A 17151-nucleotide genomic window follows, 5' to 3' on the forward strand; every position below is an offset into this window, starting at 1 on the left:
AGTGGGCAGTTCAGAGGCTGTCAAGGGCAGGATGGTGGGCTGACATCCACATTCCCACGGATCTGAATATGCTCAACATTGCAAAAGAAACAAAAATGCAGACTTTGGGCTTCCCTGGTGGCCTGGTGGCGCAGTGGTTGAGAGTCCACCTGCCGATGCAGGGGACACGGGTTCGTGCCCCGGTCCGGGAGGATCCCACATGCCGCGGAGCGGCTGGGCCCGTGAGCCATGGCCGCTGAGCCTGCGCGTCTGGAGCCTGTGCCCCGCAACGGGAGAGGCCACAACAGTGAGAGTCCTGCGTACCTCAAAAAAAAAAAAAAAAATGCAGACTTTATCTAGTCTTCAACACAAGGTAAAACACTCACCAACTTGTTCTTAAAACCTGTAACTGATGTGAGGTTGGGGCTGGCGATGGGAGGACCCCTTCCTTTTTACATTTGAGGCATAGGTTTTCAAAACCATATGGTAGTGGGAGAAGTTAGTTCAGCCTGCTCACAGAAAGATTTCCTAAAAAGAACCTTTGTCTTTTGCCAAAATGGTTCATATTATCAGTAATACAAACTAGCATTTAATACCTGCATTAATATCCTGCTGTCAGTTTTGGTGGGTGTTTTACTTTTAACTTTCTACTGATTAATCTCTTCCTCATCAATGAGGCACACAGTTATCAGAGCCAAGGACAGCATGGATATGAAGAACATTTGAAGCATGACCATCAAGAAGGCTTCTCTTGGGCTTCCCTGGTGGCGCAGTGGTTGGGAGTCCGCCTGCCGATGCGGGGGATACGGGTTCGTGCCCCGGTCCGGGAGGATCCCACGTGCCGTGGAGCGGCTGGGCCGTGGGCCGTGGCCGCTGGGCCTGTGCGTCCGGAGCCTGCGCTCCGCAACGGGAGAGGCCACAGCAGTGAGAAGCCCGCGTACCACAAAAAAAAAAAAAAAAAAAGAAGGCTTCTCTTATTAGGGAGATGCTGTCTGGAGTTTACAATATATTGGTACTTACAGATTTAATACCCCTTCCTAAGCCCCCAGAGTGACATGGCAGGGGCACTGAGGGTCATCTGGTCCAAGTTACCAAGATGACGTTTCCACAGACAGGTTTTGGGAAATGAAGGACTGGGCAAAAAAATCCTTGCCAAGTCTTGCCTGGGCATTTGGAATGTAAATCCATGACATGTTTTCATGTGTTCTTTGGCCCGAGGTCCACTCAGCTTTGCCCACACCTATCTCCATTAGTAATATTAACAATTTATTCCTTTCTAACATATTACTAAGCATCTTCTTTGCATGTGTACTTACTTGCCTCCATTTTGAATATTCTTTCTGGGAGACCTGCCACTAAACCTCCAGCCTTACAGAGGAGATAATCAGTCCGAGATATTTTGCCTCAGAAAACTCCTTCCACGCCTTTCTCTGAGCACCCTTTCCAAATTTTGCAGGATGTTCAGGCCTCCTAAGAGAATCTTACTGGAATTAGTAAAGAGAATGACAGGTTGTGTAGCCCAACCCCCGTGAATTCCAACCACGCCACCTGAAAATGTGAACTTGGTATATTTCCTATCAACAGTTCATTTCATGACCCCACAAAGGATGCACGGAGCTGCCAGCTCTGTTACACTTCAGGGCATAATCCAGTAAAAAGAAAAGAAAGAAAAAGAGCAACTGCACTCATGTTCTGGCCTGTCCACGAGGGCTTCTTTTAATTTTCTGGTTCCTTTCTCGAGACAGTTCAAAACAGCAAAAGGACTTAATAAGATACACTGAGGTCAGGAAGGTCATATAGCTCATTTTTACCCCACCTCTGCCAGAGAGGATGGTGTGAGGGTCAGATCTTTGCAAATATATCTCTCTCTTAATCACCTCTTCCCTCACAATGCATCCTGGAGGAGGAGATGGTATTTTAAATTTTTTATTGGGAAGGATGTCATCAGAGGAGGACAGTGCTAGCAATTTGTCAAGAATGGCTGCAACGAAGAGGAGAAGAAAAAGAAAAAACCTACACACAACATGAACAAAAGCCAAATAATCAAATGGCAAAACCTTAAAGTCCTTTCTGTCACAGGACTAATGCCCTGCCTCCTTCTGTCCTGCTGAATTTCTAGACAAAACTGGGCAAACACAAAGCAAAACTCAAAGTAAAACAGGGCCCATTCAAAACGTCAAATGAAGAAACATTTTGTTGTTCTGGTTGCTTTGTTGCCCTTACTATCTCTCAGGAGGCCCAACTTATAGAATGCATCTTCCCTTTCTCATTTGCCATCAAACGATCGGCCAGCCTGGTCAGACCCCTCAGGTCTGGACCCAGAAACCCTCTATTCCCACCACTCACATGACTAAATAGGCAAACCTGTGGTCCTGGGCTACATTTGGGGAGAAATGTATCCTTCTGGCTGAGTAAGAACTCATAGAGCCACAGGAAGGGTATGATAGTGGGTCTTTCTTCATCACAGAAATTATGACTTAGGCGAAAAGTTATTAGGGCGACTTCCACTCCTATTTCTACTTTGCATGACAAGGTCAGAACAGCTCCCGGTTGGGAGGGCACTGTCAGGAAACCCACTGCCGTGGCTCTTGGGACTGAGCTCTCCATGGGCCTCCCAAGGAGACACACTAAGCCTGGGTGTGAGTGTGGTACCCTCCTTCCAAATCACAAAGATACGTGCAAATATGGCACACACATGAAAGACAACATCATTTTACATAATGCCTAAGTCCTGAGTTTGAAATAAATTAAGTTTATCTGATTTCCCAATATGGCTTAAATTACTAAGGAGCACAGAGGGGTAGAGAAACAATCCATGCCTCATATTTTCACTATCAGATTGTCCAGAATGTTTTCTGATTGTGGATCAGAATGAATGAATTACACAAATTCCATATCATTATCACAGACTCTCTTCCCTCCAACTAATCTTCACATTCATTCATTTTGTCAGTGCTTGAGGTCTGACCTGCCCCATTCACCTCTCACACCTCATCTGTGGACACTACCCCACACTAAGCCCAGGCAGCCATACTGACTATTGGGTTCCTTGAAAGTACCATGTTCTCTCTCCCTGATGTTGCCCCACCTTGCATTGGCTGGCACACACTCATTTACCCCTCACGTTTAAGTTTAGACATCCCTTCTAGTGGGAAGCTTTCTTGCCTATCCCTTGTACTATCTTTTTAATCATTCATATTTTAACTTCCTTATGCTTTTGTAACCTCTAGACTTTCAACTCCAAGAGGGCAGGGACCTGGTCTGTTTTCTTCACAAATTCTTCCCCAGTGGCCATGGCTCATAAAATAGGTCCTTAATATTTCCCAGATGAATGAATCTGAATGGGAATGATTTGGCAAAGAAGATACCTTCCCCCATAAGGTCTCACTGTTTTAAGATGTTAAAAACCAACCAGAATTTTTCTGATCTCCAGCGAGATATTTCATCTTTTAGCAATGAAACTGTGCCCATTTTATAACTTTTCCTTTCACTCATTCATCTATCTGACACAGGATTCTTTCTTAGGCTTCGGTTTGCCATCTTCCCTGAAAGGCAAATTCAAAACCGTTTTCTTTCCTGCCCTTTTGTTCCATGGAGATCCCTGTAAGCCCTGTAGGTAACAGACCTCATGAACCTAGGAACCTATTCTGACCTGGCATATCCCTGCCCAGTGACAGCACTGCGCACAGGTTACCACTCCCTGGAGGGCAGATTTGTTGCCATGGAGAGACGGGGGCTGGTAAGGAAAACCAAGCCGGCTTGGAGAGATTTTAAAAAGTGTTGGGTGCCTTTTCACTCATACCTGTCAGATGGCTTCGCAAAGCTTTATGAAAATAATTACAGTAGAGAAAATCAACAGGAGAATGTTGCTAACAAGTAGGATATAAAACGCAGATTAAAACTAAAAGCTCAACAGGAAAAAAAATGTATTCAAATTCAAATAAAAGAATCTTATTTGCAGTACCATCGATTCCTTTGTGCCTGAGAAAAATTATACAGACAATTCTAGAAAGAGAAAGAATGTCTAGCTTTAATTTTTTCCTGAGGGAATTTTTTGTTGTTGTTGTGAAATATATGAAACATATAAGTATAGCAACAAACATAGAATAACAACAACAAATACCCAGTAGTGCTTACTATATACCAGGCACTTCACTTTATATATAAGGATGAGGTAAGGACTACTTACTGGAACCCCCATTTTACAGATTAGGAATCTGAGGCATGGAGAGGTTAAGAAACCTCCCCAAGGTCACAAAGGTCACAAAGTCTAGAAAGGGCAGAACCAGGATTTAACCTCAGGCAGTCTGGCTAGACCCACACTGTTAACCACTTGACTACACTGCCTCTCATAGCTAACATACAAACAAATGTATGAAAAAGATATACAGTTATAAATAACATGAACAATCATATATCTACCATGTAGCTAAAGGAACAGAACATTACCAGTAAATGTCTTAGAAGCTCACTATGGGCCTCTCCACAAGCACACATTACCCTCTGCCACCTCTCTTCCCAAGGTAACCATTATCCAAATTTTGGGTTAATTCTCTTGCTTTTTGTTATAATTTTAATATTTGTATCCCTAAGTGATATATTGTTAGCTTCCTACTTTATGTAAGTAGAATCATAATATGTGTATTCTTCTATGACTGGCTTATGAAACTCAACATTATGTCTTTGAGATTCTTCCCTGTTAAAGATCACAGCTTTGGTTCATTCTCATTTGAGGACTGTGAATTATTCTTTTCTTTGTTTATCCATCCTATGGATGGACATGCAGGCTGCTTCCAATTCTTATAATAAAAACAATTGTGTGGATATCTTTTTGTATAAATTGAATTACACCAGCACCAGAATAAAAAAAAAACACCTGGGTTGTTTGTTAAAACACAGATCCCTGGGTCCTGCTGCTGCAGTTTTATTTGGTAGATCTGGGGTTGAGCCTGAAGATTTGTATTTCTAGCAAGTTCTCAGACGATGCTGATGCCGTATGAACCAAAGACCATACTTTCAGAACCACTGCTCCAGGGTACAGACCTAAGAGTGGAGCTTCTGGGTTATAAGATATGCACATGCCAAGCCATCTTCAGTCTTTCTACAAATTCACAAATCCATCTGCAGCTGTTCTACATGTTTTTAATTATTTCTACTCCTCTGACTGTTGAAGTTTTTTCATATATTTATTGGCCATTAATTTTCTTCTGTGTGATGCCTGTTTGATACTTGCTCATTTTTCTGTTGGGTTATTTGTGTTGTCTTTATTGATCTGTGACAGTTCATTATATTTTATGGGTATGAATCCCTCTTTGTTTATACAAATTGCAAAGATCTTCTCCCAGTTCACACGTTGCCATTTTATTTTCTTTATGTTGTCTTTTGAAGAACGAAAATTGGTAATCCTAATGTAGCCAAGGTTATCAATCTTTTCTTGTTTGTGCTTTCTGTATCTTGTTTAAGGAATCCTTCTCTACTATAAGATCATAAAAATAGTCTCCTATGCTATTTCCTAAAAGTTGTATTTACTTTTTCTTTCACAGTTAAGTCTTAACATGCCTGTACTTGATTTTAGTGTATGGTGTGAGGGAAGGATCCATTTTTAATTTTTCTGCACCATCTTAATTGATTTTGTACTAATATCTAGAAGGGTAAGACCCATACAGAAATGTCACAAACATTCTTGGCATTTTGTTCTTCCATATGTATCTCAGAATCAGCTTACAAAGTTCCATGAATACTTCACTGGAATTTTGGTTATAATTCTACTCACTCTAAAGATCAATTTAGGAAAAATTAATATTTTAACAATGTTCCTATTAAAGAATATGTATAGGTTCATTACTGCTGCATCTCTTGTTACTGTTTTTTATTGGTAATATTATTTATTTGCTGGACCCCCTTGTTTTTGATTAGTCTTAAGGGAAATTTATCTACTTTAGTTAGTTTTCTTTTTCATTTGCTTTTTTTTGAGAAATTGTTTTTTGTGGTAAAATATACATAACATAAAAATTAACATTTTCACCATTTTAAAGTGTATAGTTCTGTGGCATTAAGTACATTCACATTGTTGTATAACTACTACCACCATTTATCTCCAGAACTTTCTCCTCTTCCCAAACTGAAATGCTATAACCATTAAACACCAACTCCCTATCCCCCCGGCCCGGGGCCTGGCAACCACCATTCTACTTTCTGTCCCTATGAATTTGACAACTCTAGGGACGTCATGTAAGTGGAATCCTACAATGTTTGTCCTCCTCTGACTGGCTTATTTCACTGAGCATAATGTCTTCAAGGTCCATCCATTTTGTAGCATGTGTGAGAATTTCATTCCTTTTCAAGACTGATTAATGTTCCATTGTATTATATACTGCATTTTGTTTATCCCATTTAATTTGTTGATGGACACCTGGGTTGCTTCCACCTTTTTGCTATTGTGAATAATGCTGCTATGAACATGGGTGTACACGTACCTATTTGAGTCCCTGCTTTCACTCATTCTGGGGTACATACCCAGAAGTAGAATTGATGGATATAATTATATGTTTAATCACCATACTGTCTTCCACAGAAGCTGTACCGTTTTACATTCTCACCAGTAATGCACAAGAAGTTCCAATTTCTTCACATTCTCACCAACACTTGTTTTTTGCTCTTTGTTTGTTTGTTTTTAAACAGCCAGCATAATGGGTGTGAGGTAGTATGTCAGTGTGGTTTGATTTGCATTTCCCTAATGTGTTGGTTGTTTTAAAGAAACAATTTTTGGCTTTACCCTTTATTGTTATTGTATATTTGTTCTCTTTTTTGTTATCTTTAATTTTTCCTTCCATTACTTTTCCTGGGTTTATTCTGTTGTTTTTAATTCTTTTTTTATTTTTTTCGATACGCGGGCCTCTCACTGTTGTGGCCTCTCCCGTTGCGGAGCACAGGCTCCGGACGCGCAGGCTCAGCGGCCATGGCTCATGCACCCAGCCACTCCTCGGCATGTGGGATCCTCCTGGACTGGGGCACGAACCCGTGTCCACTGCATCGGCAGGCGGACTCTCAACCACTGCACCACCAGGGAAGCCCCTGTTTTTAATTCTTAATCTAGATGCTGTTGTTGAAATAAGGACTGCAGACCTAAATTTTTAAGTTAGGACAGTAGTTTACTAACAGCCTATATGCAGGAAAAGAGCACACAGTCCACAAGTAGACAGCTCCACTCCCGTGGCCCCTCAGAACTGTGAAGTTATAAGAATTCTTGTGTACATGTTTATAGGAATAATATGCAGAATTAGCCCAGTAGCACAAAGCAGGTTTCTAGATCTTACTCTGAGAAATACCTTTCTCTATGGTTAAGGGGCTCTTTTTCTTTTTCTGTGGTCAGGAGCCTGGAGCTTGTGGGCTCCAGGGTCCCTGTGATCTGGAGAACTGGGAGGTTGGGAGGGTTTGAAAAAGTTCCTCTATGATATGGAAGGAATATAGTCACTTCTGGCAGGTCAGGGATGAGTAGAGCTTTTCATCTATGCATAGCTCATTAAATTAGGTGTGTGTGTGGGAGGCTCAAAATTCAGCCTTTAAAGTCTTGATATGTAGTATTCTTATTATTTAGGCCCTGGAAATTTCTAATTTTTATTACTATTTTTTGATTTATAAGTTGTTTAGAAGTTTGGTTTTTAATTCTATGTGGGCTTGACTAGTTTGAAAATTACACTTTCTATTCTTTCATTCGTTTTCTTAGCTATTTAAACACATTTAAAGTCTAAAGTTAAACACTTTTAACCTCTTTTCAAGTAGAACCATAGCATACTTTAGCTGATTACTAACCCCACTGGGCAATTTATTATGCTGTTTTTATTCAGTATTTTATCACTTTTAACCACATATTAGACATTCTTATTGCAGTTTTTATATAGTTAGTGTATGTTTAAGTGTACCTATTTACTAATAGCTTAATAATCCATCTTACTTCTCAATCTTCCGTCTGGGATCATTTCCTTTTCTTATCTGAGAACATCCTATAGAATCTTCTTCAGAGGAGGCTAGATGGCAGTACAATTTCTCAGTTTTGTTCTGCCTCAAAATGCTTTTACTTCATCCTCTTTATTGATACTTTACTGTATATAAAAATTCTAAAAATTGTGAGCTGCTTTTCTTAGCCAACTGAAGATATAACTCCACTGTCTTGGCTTCTACTGTTATTTTTTGAAAAGTCAGCTATCACTGTAAATGCTATTCCTATGTATCTGTTTTGTCTTTCTGGCTGCTTTTAGTATCTTTTATGTTTAAGTTCTTCAGTTTCATTATAAAATATCTACTTAAAATTATCTCTTTATTTCTTCTGCTTGAGATCTGTTGGGCTTTCTGGATCTTAGGTTTAATATCATTCAACAATTCTGGATTGGAACTTGTTTTTTTTCTTCCCATTTTCTATAGTATTTCCTTTTGCAATTCTTTTTAGCCTTTTAGTTATCTTCCTAGCCTCAATCTCATTTCATACTTTCCCTCTCTTTGTGTCTTTGAGCCATATTCTGGATTGTTCAGATCACTTTTTCAGTTCATCAGTGTACTCTTCAACTGTCTCCAATCTGTTTAATCCACTGAATTTGTAGTTCCTATTTTTATATTTTTCATCTCCAGAAGTCCCATTTCTTTTTTTTGTTTGTTTGCTTGTTTTTTGTGGTACGCGGGCCTCTCACTGTTGTGGCCTTTCCCATTGCAGAGCACAGGCTCCGGACGCGCAGGCTCAGCAGCCATGGCCCACGGGCCCAGCTGCTCCGCGGCATGTGGGATCCTCCCGGACCGGGGCACGAACCCGCATCCCCTGCATCGGCAGGTGGACTCTCAACCACTGCGCCACCAGGGAAGCCCCCCATTTCTTTATTTTAAAAATCTGTGCAGTCATTTGTCCTTATGCATGATTTCAATGCTTTTAAAAACATTTCTGAAACATGTTAAAATATTTATTTATATTTTTTGGCTGATAAATCCAATAACATTTACAGGTCCAACTCTGCTGTCCACTGTTTCTGTTGGTGTTCACTCACAGTTGCTTACTTCCTTGTGTTCTAAGTGAAAGGTGCCTTTCTCCAGAGTGGATTTCTGTTTATTTCTGAGTCACCTAGGGTTATTTAGGATGTTTACATGGCCATCATGCTATGAGGAATCCCTACTTTAATCTTTCTCTCCTTTCCAACGTTTCTTGAAAGAAACAGTTCATCAACGGATGGAAGTCAATGCTGGGAGCATTTGCTATCATTCTTACCAGGAGGATCACAACTTGGATTATTCCCACTTTGTAGGATATGAAGTAAGAATGTGAGAAACATATACTGCTGAAATATCTCAGCAAACACATGCTTTACCACTTGTACCTAGGTTTAACTCAAGGAGGATTTTTATTTGGCTGTGAAAGTACCTCTAATAAGAAATGTAGTCCCTTTTGCAGTTTGGTTACTAAACCATCTATATCAGAATGAATGATGAAAAGTGCAAGATTATTATTTATTTCAGTCACAAGAAAGACCGCTTGAGGAACAACCCTCCAATCACAGAAATGCACAAACCTGTGAGGGTCATCTGGATCACAGTTAGGGAGAAACTGAGTGATTACTTCTGCCACTTCTTCATTTGATAACACATCCCAGAGTCCATCAGTGGCCAAGATCAGCACATCGTCTGCTCCATGCTCGTATCTGGAGAGATCATAGACTCTTACCTGAAATGAATAGCAATACCCCTGCTTAAGAAGTTGGGAGCACGTTATTCCCCCTAGCAGACTGGCTTCTGATTTCCCTTCCCTTTTCCTCCCCAGCCCAGTGGTTTTTAGGTGTGCGCTGTAAGGCACTTGGGTATGCAGCAAGCTTTGTGGCCCAGGGGTAGCCTCCTTTGAAGACTTGCTGTATAGACATATCGGGCCCCAAACACAACTGTGAATAAACCCAATAAATAAACAGTTGACAAGAAAGAAATTAACTGAAAATGTAATGCCTGAAATGTGGCTGGAACAATGACTCACAATAGATACAGCGGTAGCTAGAAGAGCAGCCGGAGGCTTGCTGCCTTCCTTCCTTGGCACATCCATCCCACAGACATTTATTAAGGGCCTGCTCTGTGCCGGGTGCTCTAAGTATAGAGATAAACAGCAGATTTCCCTGCTTCTGAGCTCTCAGTCTGCGGGGGAGATAAGGACAGTCTAGGATCCAAGGCAGTTACTCTGCGTGTATTGGTCTAGGACTAAGGAGACACACTTTATTCCATGTACTCAATTGATAACCTTTTGGCTGACGCTCTGAGGCCCATGGGGCTGGACTTATCTCATGCAGCGATGGGGCTCTGATACTACACGCAGGTTTGAGGAGCCTCAGTCTAGCCTAAATCACAAAGGACACACGCCAAGTCTGAATCTCCTAAGTGTGTCTCAACAGACTTTAAGTCTGTCCTGACCTCTAGTACCTGGAATGACTTGGCTATTTGAACATCCCCCTCAAGTCTTGGAAAAGAACATAGTGACCTTAGCAAAAATAATAATAACACAAATCAAGGCTTACTTGCATTAGGCCACAACTCCATGTTCCCCCTACTCAGGCAGGATGGGAGGGAGAGGAGCTTGGGATTTCATTGCTATTCCCTACTAATTTGACAGGACCAGCCCCAGCCTACACCACTTCATGAGCTGAGGACAAAGGCAGGTCAATTTCATCAATCTTCCAACTCTTTCAACCCCACCTCATTATCCTGTTTTCTAAAAACAAGTCTGAGTGAAAGGTGTAGGCCAGGGGAAGGGAAAAAAAGGGAAGGGAGGGGAGGGAAGGCGGATGGAGTGTAGGCAGCTGTCCCCACGTCCCATCACACACAATCACTGTCAGGTCATCTCAGATCTTGAGAGAACACAATTCTAAGAGGCCTGCAGAACGTTCACATCCACATCTTCAAAAGCCAAGCCTCCTATGTTTTAGGAAGGTCTGCCCAGGCCAGTGACGCCCCGCCAGTCCATAGGGCTGGTCCTATGGACGAACAGCCTACACCCAGCAGCAGAAAACAACAAAATGCCCCACACTTGCCCACAATGTTTTTGGAAAATGAGCTCAAATGAAAAACAGCCTTTGTGGCCGGTGAACAAGACGGCAACAATTAACTAATGGCGCAGCACATGGACCGCACTCAGGAGGAGAGCACTCGGGGGAAGACTGGACTGGCTTTTCACATCTTCCTCTCAAAAGGCAGGGGAAGTTTACATTCTAGAGAAGGTACTGTGCCCTATGAGACCAAATTAAAGAAAACAGGAGGGGGGAATCTTAAGTTTACAACAGACTGGAAAGTCCCAAATGCCACAATTTTGTCTTCAGGCTGCTGAACTCATGTGGTTCGATTTTTACTCTAGAGGCAACCAGATCGCCTTTGCTTTACCTTCTGTGGTCCCTGGGTGTCTTAGAGCAGAGCTTCTGAAATGCTGATGTGCACAGGAATCAGCCCGGGACCCTACTAAAATGGAGATTCCAATTCACTTCTGGGGTGGGGCCTGAGAGCCTGCATTTCTAACTTGCTCCCCTGTGATGCTGCTGGTCCCTGGACCACACTGACTACTGAGGCCACAGAGGAGTCCTACTGGTCTGTAACAAGGAATCCAAGGGCTCAGTGGCCTCTGTGATGCCTGTGTAGACTACCCCTAGGGGAGGCTATAGCGAGAATAGCAAATGTCACCCCAGGGCTCCTAATTTCGAGTCCTGTGTCACTGTGTTGTTACTTCCAGTGTGCAATAACTTTGCTTACGAAAGAATGCTCGCTTCTTATTGGGGTAGATCTACAATAAATTTCTGTGATACTTTGAGCTCCACAGGATAGAAAATGTTTCTTATAAAGGGAGGTAGGGAGATGTGGATGTCAGATGCTTGTAGCACCTTATGCTTCTAGCGAACTAGGAGATGCCACCTGCCCTGCAGCTCCTTTTAAAAGAGAGGTTTCTAAGGTCGAAGATAACATCCGTTTCATTTCAGGACCTGCCCTGTGTGTAGGGTGCCGAAATCTCTTCAAGTGCTTTCTGCAGCCCCCAAAGCGTGGAGATTTGAGTTGCTTTAAGCTGAAGCTGTCCTATTCAAATGGAAATCTGGCCAACAAAATGGGTGTGGGTGGATAAATAGCAACATGTTATAAAATGTTCCTCTTCACTTCCATCAATAAATGGAATCCTTCCCTAATTCCACTCTTCACATTTCCACAGATAACTCTCTAATGCAGTTTCCTTCGCCAACGTGAAAATCCCTTTCAGTGCCATTCTCCAAGCAATTTTTATGTAAATAATAAACAGCTAGTCTCAACACTATTCCCTGAGGCACTCCCCAATTAACATCCTTGTAGATTCTTTACCGCTACCCTTTGTTTCCTGCCCTTTAGCCAGTTTCCAAAGGACTTTGCCAACTTTCCACTTACAACTTGTGTCTTATACATTAACCTGTGATGCAGAACATTTTGTGAAAACGCTCTCGGAAAAGCCGGACTGCCATGCAAGGCATCCAACTGCACGCTCATCCTCCCCAGCGGCTAGGGCTTCAAAGGATTCCAGTGGGCTCTGGAGACCCGACCTTCCCTCCCCGAAGCTGTTGCAGGGCCTCCTCAGTCAGACCACACTCGCCTCCCCGGACCCCCCTGTTCCATTCCTCAAATAGCTTCTTAATGTTCCGGGAAGCTTCACATCAAAAGTAACGGGCTCTGTGGCTCCCCAGGACTCAGACATGAGGAAGACAGTCTCTGGGAGGGGAGAGATATGATCTGCAAAGGCCTTTGTGGGAAGGGGATCTGGAGAACACGGGCAGGGTCCTAGTGGCTCCTTCCCACGTGCCCATCTGCCAAGAAAGGCCACGGGCATCCTGAGACTCTTGCTGTTTCTCAGAGCAACAGAATTTGAGCCGTGGAGAGATGAGGCCGGGGTGGATTCATCTGCCCTCCTGGACCCTTCACGACGTGTTTATTGAACACTTACTGTGTGCCAACAGCTGTGACCAAAAGTGACAAAGTTCTCACGATTTCTAAACTAGGTGCAATAGACACACAAATAAATTACAATGCCAGAAGATGACAGGTGCTTGAAGAAAAGTCAGCCAGGTAAGGAGAGTGACAAGAGAGCCATCTTAGAAGATGTGGTTAAGGCGGGTGTCTCTGGGAAGACACCATGTGAACAGAGATCTGAACCAGTGAGGTGACTTTCCACAGGTCCCTTACTGTGCCTCCCTTTCCTTCCTTTTGGGGACCTGCCACTCCTCCGGATTAAGAGGATGTTGGACACAGTGTTAGACTGGTGAAGAAGAGAGGCTGAGGGGGACACAGTGCCACCCTCTGCTGCCAGCGTAACCCTGAGGAAGACCTGAGGATTTCCCTTTCTACTCCCTGGTCCTCTGCAGACACAATCCCTTTCATGTTCACTAGCACAGTACTCACCTATTTGTACCAGTCTGGGTTCACTTGTCTGTCTCTTCCACATGAGTAGTTATTCTCAAACTTTAATGTGTTTAAGAATCACTTGGGGTGCTAATTAAGATTCAGGGACCCACCTTTAAAGATTCTGATTGTGTAGATCTGAGCCCAGGCATCAGCCTATGTAAACAAGGGTAATTCCAATGCAAGTGATGGGGGAACCTCACCTTGAAAACATGGTCTTAGGCAATAAGCTCCCCTGGGGCGAGGTCTGAGTTGTCCTATTTGTTTCTGCGCACCCCCCCCCCACACACACACCCTGCCCCGCGCAGAGCACAGAGCCTAGCTCTTGGAAACCACACAATAAACCACCAAGGGAAGCATTTCCCTTTCCCTTGCTGGCCATTTACCCTTGTTCTGCTTACAGTGAACACCCTGAGAGCTGGTCACCTTCTCTTCCCCCCAGACTCAACTTCTGGAGGCCAGAGATCCCATTTTGCACTTCTTCTGTGGGCCTTGCCGTAACTTTCATAGAGTAAATACCACTAGAACTTCAGGACATACTTGCTGAGACAAAGAATAAATGGGAAGAAAAGAGAAAGAAAAAGAATTCATATGAGATCCATTCCGAAGACCCCCTCATCTCGTGGTGACCCAACCGTTTTAGCTTGTAAACACCGACGCTCCCAGACAGTCACCAAACTGTGATGTGCTGATATTTAACAGGAGTAGCAGACCCTTTCCTTTTTGTCCCCTATCCTCAGGGGAGCTAATAAACAAAAAACACTCAGTGTTCGGGAACTGGCGGTGGGGCGGCTGGGGAAGCAAGAGGAAGTCTGGTGTCACCAAGGGTCGTGGCTAGTCTGCCCCTGAATAAGCCAGGTGCTGACGGCTCTCATAGCTGCCCCCCAACTCTAGAGCACTTAGAGTCACTCTTACCGACGTCACCGGGCCCCTGCTTTACGGGGGAGTGGGGACAAACCCCCACTCAGTGCTCAGCTGGCTACTGTTTCAGTGCCTGTCTAATATCTGTTCACCCTTTTGCTCTGTTACTGAGGAAATTTCAGTGGCCTCTGAGAGCTCATACTGCTGTAAGCTGACGCTGCTTCCTGAAGCCACTGTTTAAAAGAATCCATCAATTCTTCCATTTGCCAAGTCTCGGCTGCTCCTCTAGGATGTCCTCACGGCTCTCAGATCTTTATCAGCTCAGCACATCCTCCAAACCCTTTTTCCCATTTAAGTACTTGAGGTGGGACGAGGTGCTCCAGCAGCTCAGGCCCAGCCGTGTACAGGAGCAGAACCCTCCCTGCCTGGGTTATTAGGAGCCCTCACTTCATGTCTCTGCTTCTAACCAGCCTTGGGACTGGAGACGAGTCCTTTATTTCTTTAGCTCTCAATTTTCTCATCCCTGAAATCACTGTTAAAAAAAATGGGAAGAAAAAAGACGAGAAAAATAAATATTATAACACCCACTCTACCTTTCTCACAAAGCTGTTACAAAGATCAAATGAGATAATGTGGAAGAGAACTACAAATTCTAATGCACAGCATGTTATATTTTTTTACGGCTCTGATCTCAGGGCAATACACCTGAAAGTAAACTATTTGGTGAAAGGAGATGAGTTAAGGGTGAGCTCAAGGGACCTGGGGTTCATTTCCTAAAGTCTCACTTAAAATTGACACTGATTGGGACTCTCAATCATGTTTTGGCAGAAAAGTCAGGTGGTCCCCAAGGTAAAGGCTGGTGGTGGAAAATAAGAAGAGTACAAACTCTTTTCCTCTCCACCCTCCGTGGCCAACTAACCCAAAAGCTCAACCTGCAGAATGTTGAACATAGCACTTGTACCAGAAGAAAATAAAACTCTAGCATATTTCATTACAGTCCAACAAACTGAGTGGATTATTTCAATACTGGCATGCTGGCAGGCCACCAAGATTGTACCCGAATTCTCTGTTGTGATTCTCTCTACACTAGATGATGTCATGAAATACACACTGAATTTGGTGGCAGAAGACTTGGGTTTGAGACCCACCTCTGCCCCTTAGTAGTGAGGCAAAACCACTTTGTTCATTCACATTTTAAAATCTCCTGACAACCTGCCAGGAATATGAAATGAGGAAGCACTGATTTACCAGATGGGGAGTGTCAGGGAGCAGGACTTTGGGTATCACGTACCTTACATGGAGAGGGAACCGCAGGGGCCAATGCCTGGGGATGAGAGAGAGGGCTGGTGTGTAGGGTGGCTTTGCATAGTTTGGCTTGCCTACAGTACTGGATTTCCACTGGGGAGTGGTAAGGGATGAGGCTTCTCAAATCTTCAGCGTCTCCCTTTGTGAAATGAAAGGTTAGGATGATGCAGCCACCGGGGATGCTTATGGCTCTACCATTCCCCAGCTCTTTCATCACAGGATGAGTTCGATCTGGATGGGATTGACCACATGACCTCAGAGCATCTGACTGCAAATGAATCAAGGGACATTTAAATATGACAAATATGTTGGCTGTTCCTCCTACCCCAAAAGGAGCTGGTTGTTTTGGCTGTGGGTATAATTTTCTATGTGAAATGCACCACAGATATTCTTGAGGTTTGGTGTTTTTCTTTTTTTTTTTTTTTGGAGTCTACAGACAAAATAAACATTTGCCATTTGAGGGTGGATACCATCTAATAACTGAAAAAGTTTCTAAACCAGCTAAGATATTAGGTAGTATATAGAGAGTCTAAAGTTGTACCCAGTGCCTGGCCACAGCAGTGTAAGGCTTTCATCTTCTCCACATGAGGCCAGAACTTTACAACTTTGGGAGGTAAGCTATAGAGGAAGGAATTTCCTTTACAGATGGGGGCACTCCTATCATCTACTCCTTTCTCTGCGATTCCAATGGCTTGTTCACCACAGAATCCAAGGCTCACTGAATGGATCAGTGAACAAATGGACTTGAATCCAGCTTGTCAGTCATTTGAGGATTACATTTGTGTTCATTTAAATGCCCGTTTGCAGAGATCAGGGTCAGAGGAAATCCCAGCCTGCGAGTGAAAGTAAGTGGGTGCCATGTAGACGGACTGAGTCATGTCAAATCCATTTAGGAGGTGGGGGAGGCAGATGCAGAGTGACCATCCATCCCCGTTTGCCTGAGATAGTTTGGGTTTGTGCTGCTTTCCCAGCATAATTATTAACAGTGTCCCCACTGACTCTCAAAAATGTCCCGGTTGAGAGGGTAAGTTACCTGGTCTCCCGGCGTGTAAATAATTAAATGAGTACTGTTCTTTATTCTTGTAGCTGCTACTTCTGGCCATTGGGACTGAACATAATAACCACACTGTGTTACTACTTCACAGGACCCATTTCACAATGGCAGGATTTTAGGGATCTTTGGTGAACAGGAGAGCAAGTTACTGTGTATCTTGCCTTAGAAGAGGAGACCCAATCAGCCCTGGTAAGCTATGGGATACCTGTCATGTGGCAAAGTTAACCCCACTGCTTGCAAGCAGCCCAGACCTCGGCACACCTATGATCAAGCAGAGTGAGGTGTGTAGTAGCCCTAACCTACCAGCCTAGAACAGAGCCACAGGCATGGTGAGAATGAATCATGCAATCTAGGACTAGAGTGTGGATGACTTTAGGATTATTAAATTAAGTTCCTGAAACACAGTGAAGAACAGCTTATGACAGTGTTATTCAAAGGGTGGTCTTTGGATCACCTGCTGCAGAAGTGTCTAAAAATGTGAAAATTGCTGGGACCCCACCCTACACCTAGTGATTCAGATTTTCAGGAAGTGG

The 17151-nt window shown here is 43.3% G+C and overlaps 1 protein-coding gene across 2 annotated transcripts in view; it reads right to left on the reverse strand.

Moving 5' to 3' along the window:
• Positions 1–17151, reverse strand: part of PPM1H (protein phosphatase, Mg2+/Mn2+ dependent 1H) — a 266407-nt gene that overhangs the window by 13781 nt on the left and 235475 nt on the right. For both annotated transcript variants that reach the window (XM_059082213.2, XM_067009683.1), the window contains one exon: positions 9531–9682. In XM_059082213.2, the coding sequence (XP_058938196.1) occupies positions 9531–9682 (152 nt within the window). The remainder of the gene's footprint in view (positions 1–9530; positions 9683–17151) is intronic.

Source organism: Kogia breviceps, chromosome 12 (genome assembly GCF_026419965.1).
Source record: "Kogia breviceps isolate mKogBre1 chromosome 12, mKogBre1 haplotype 1, whole genome shotgun sequence".
NCBI classification, from domain to species: domain Eukaryota; kingdom Metazoa; phylum Chordata; class Mammalia; order Artiodactyla; family Physeteridae; genus Kogia; species Kogia breviceps.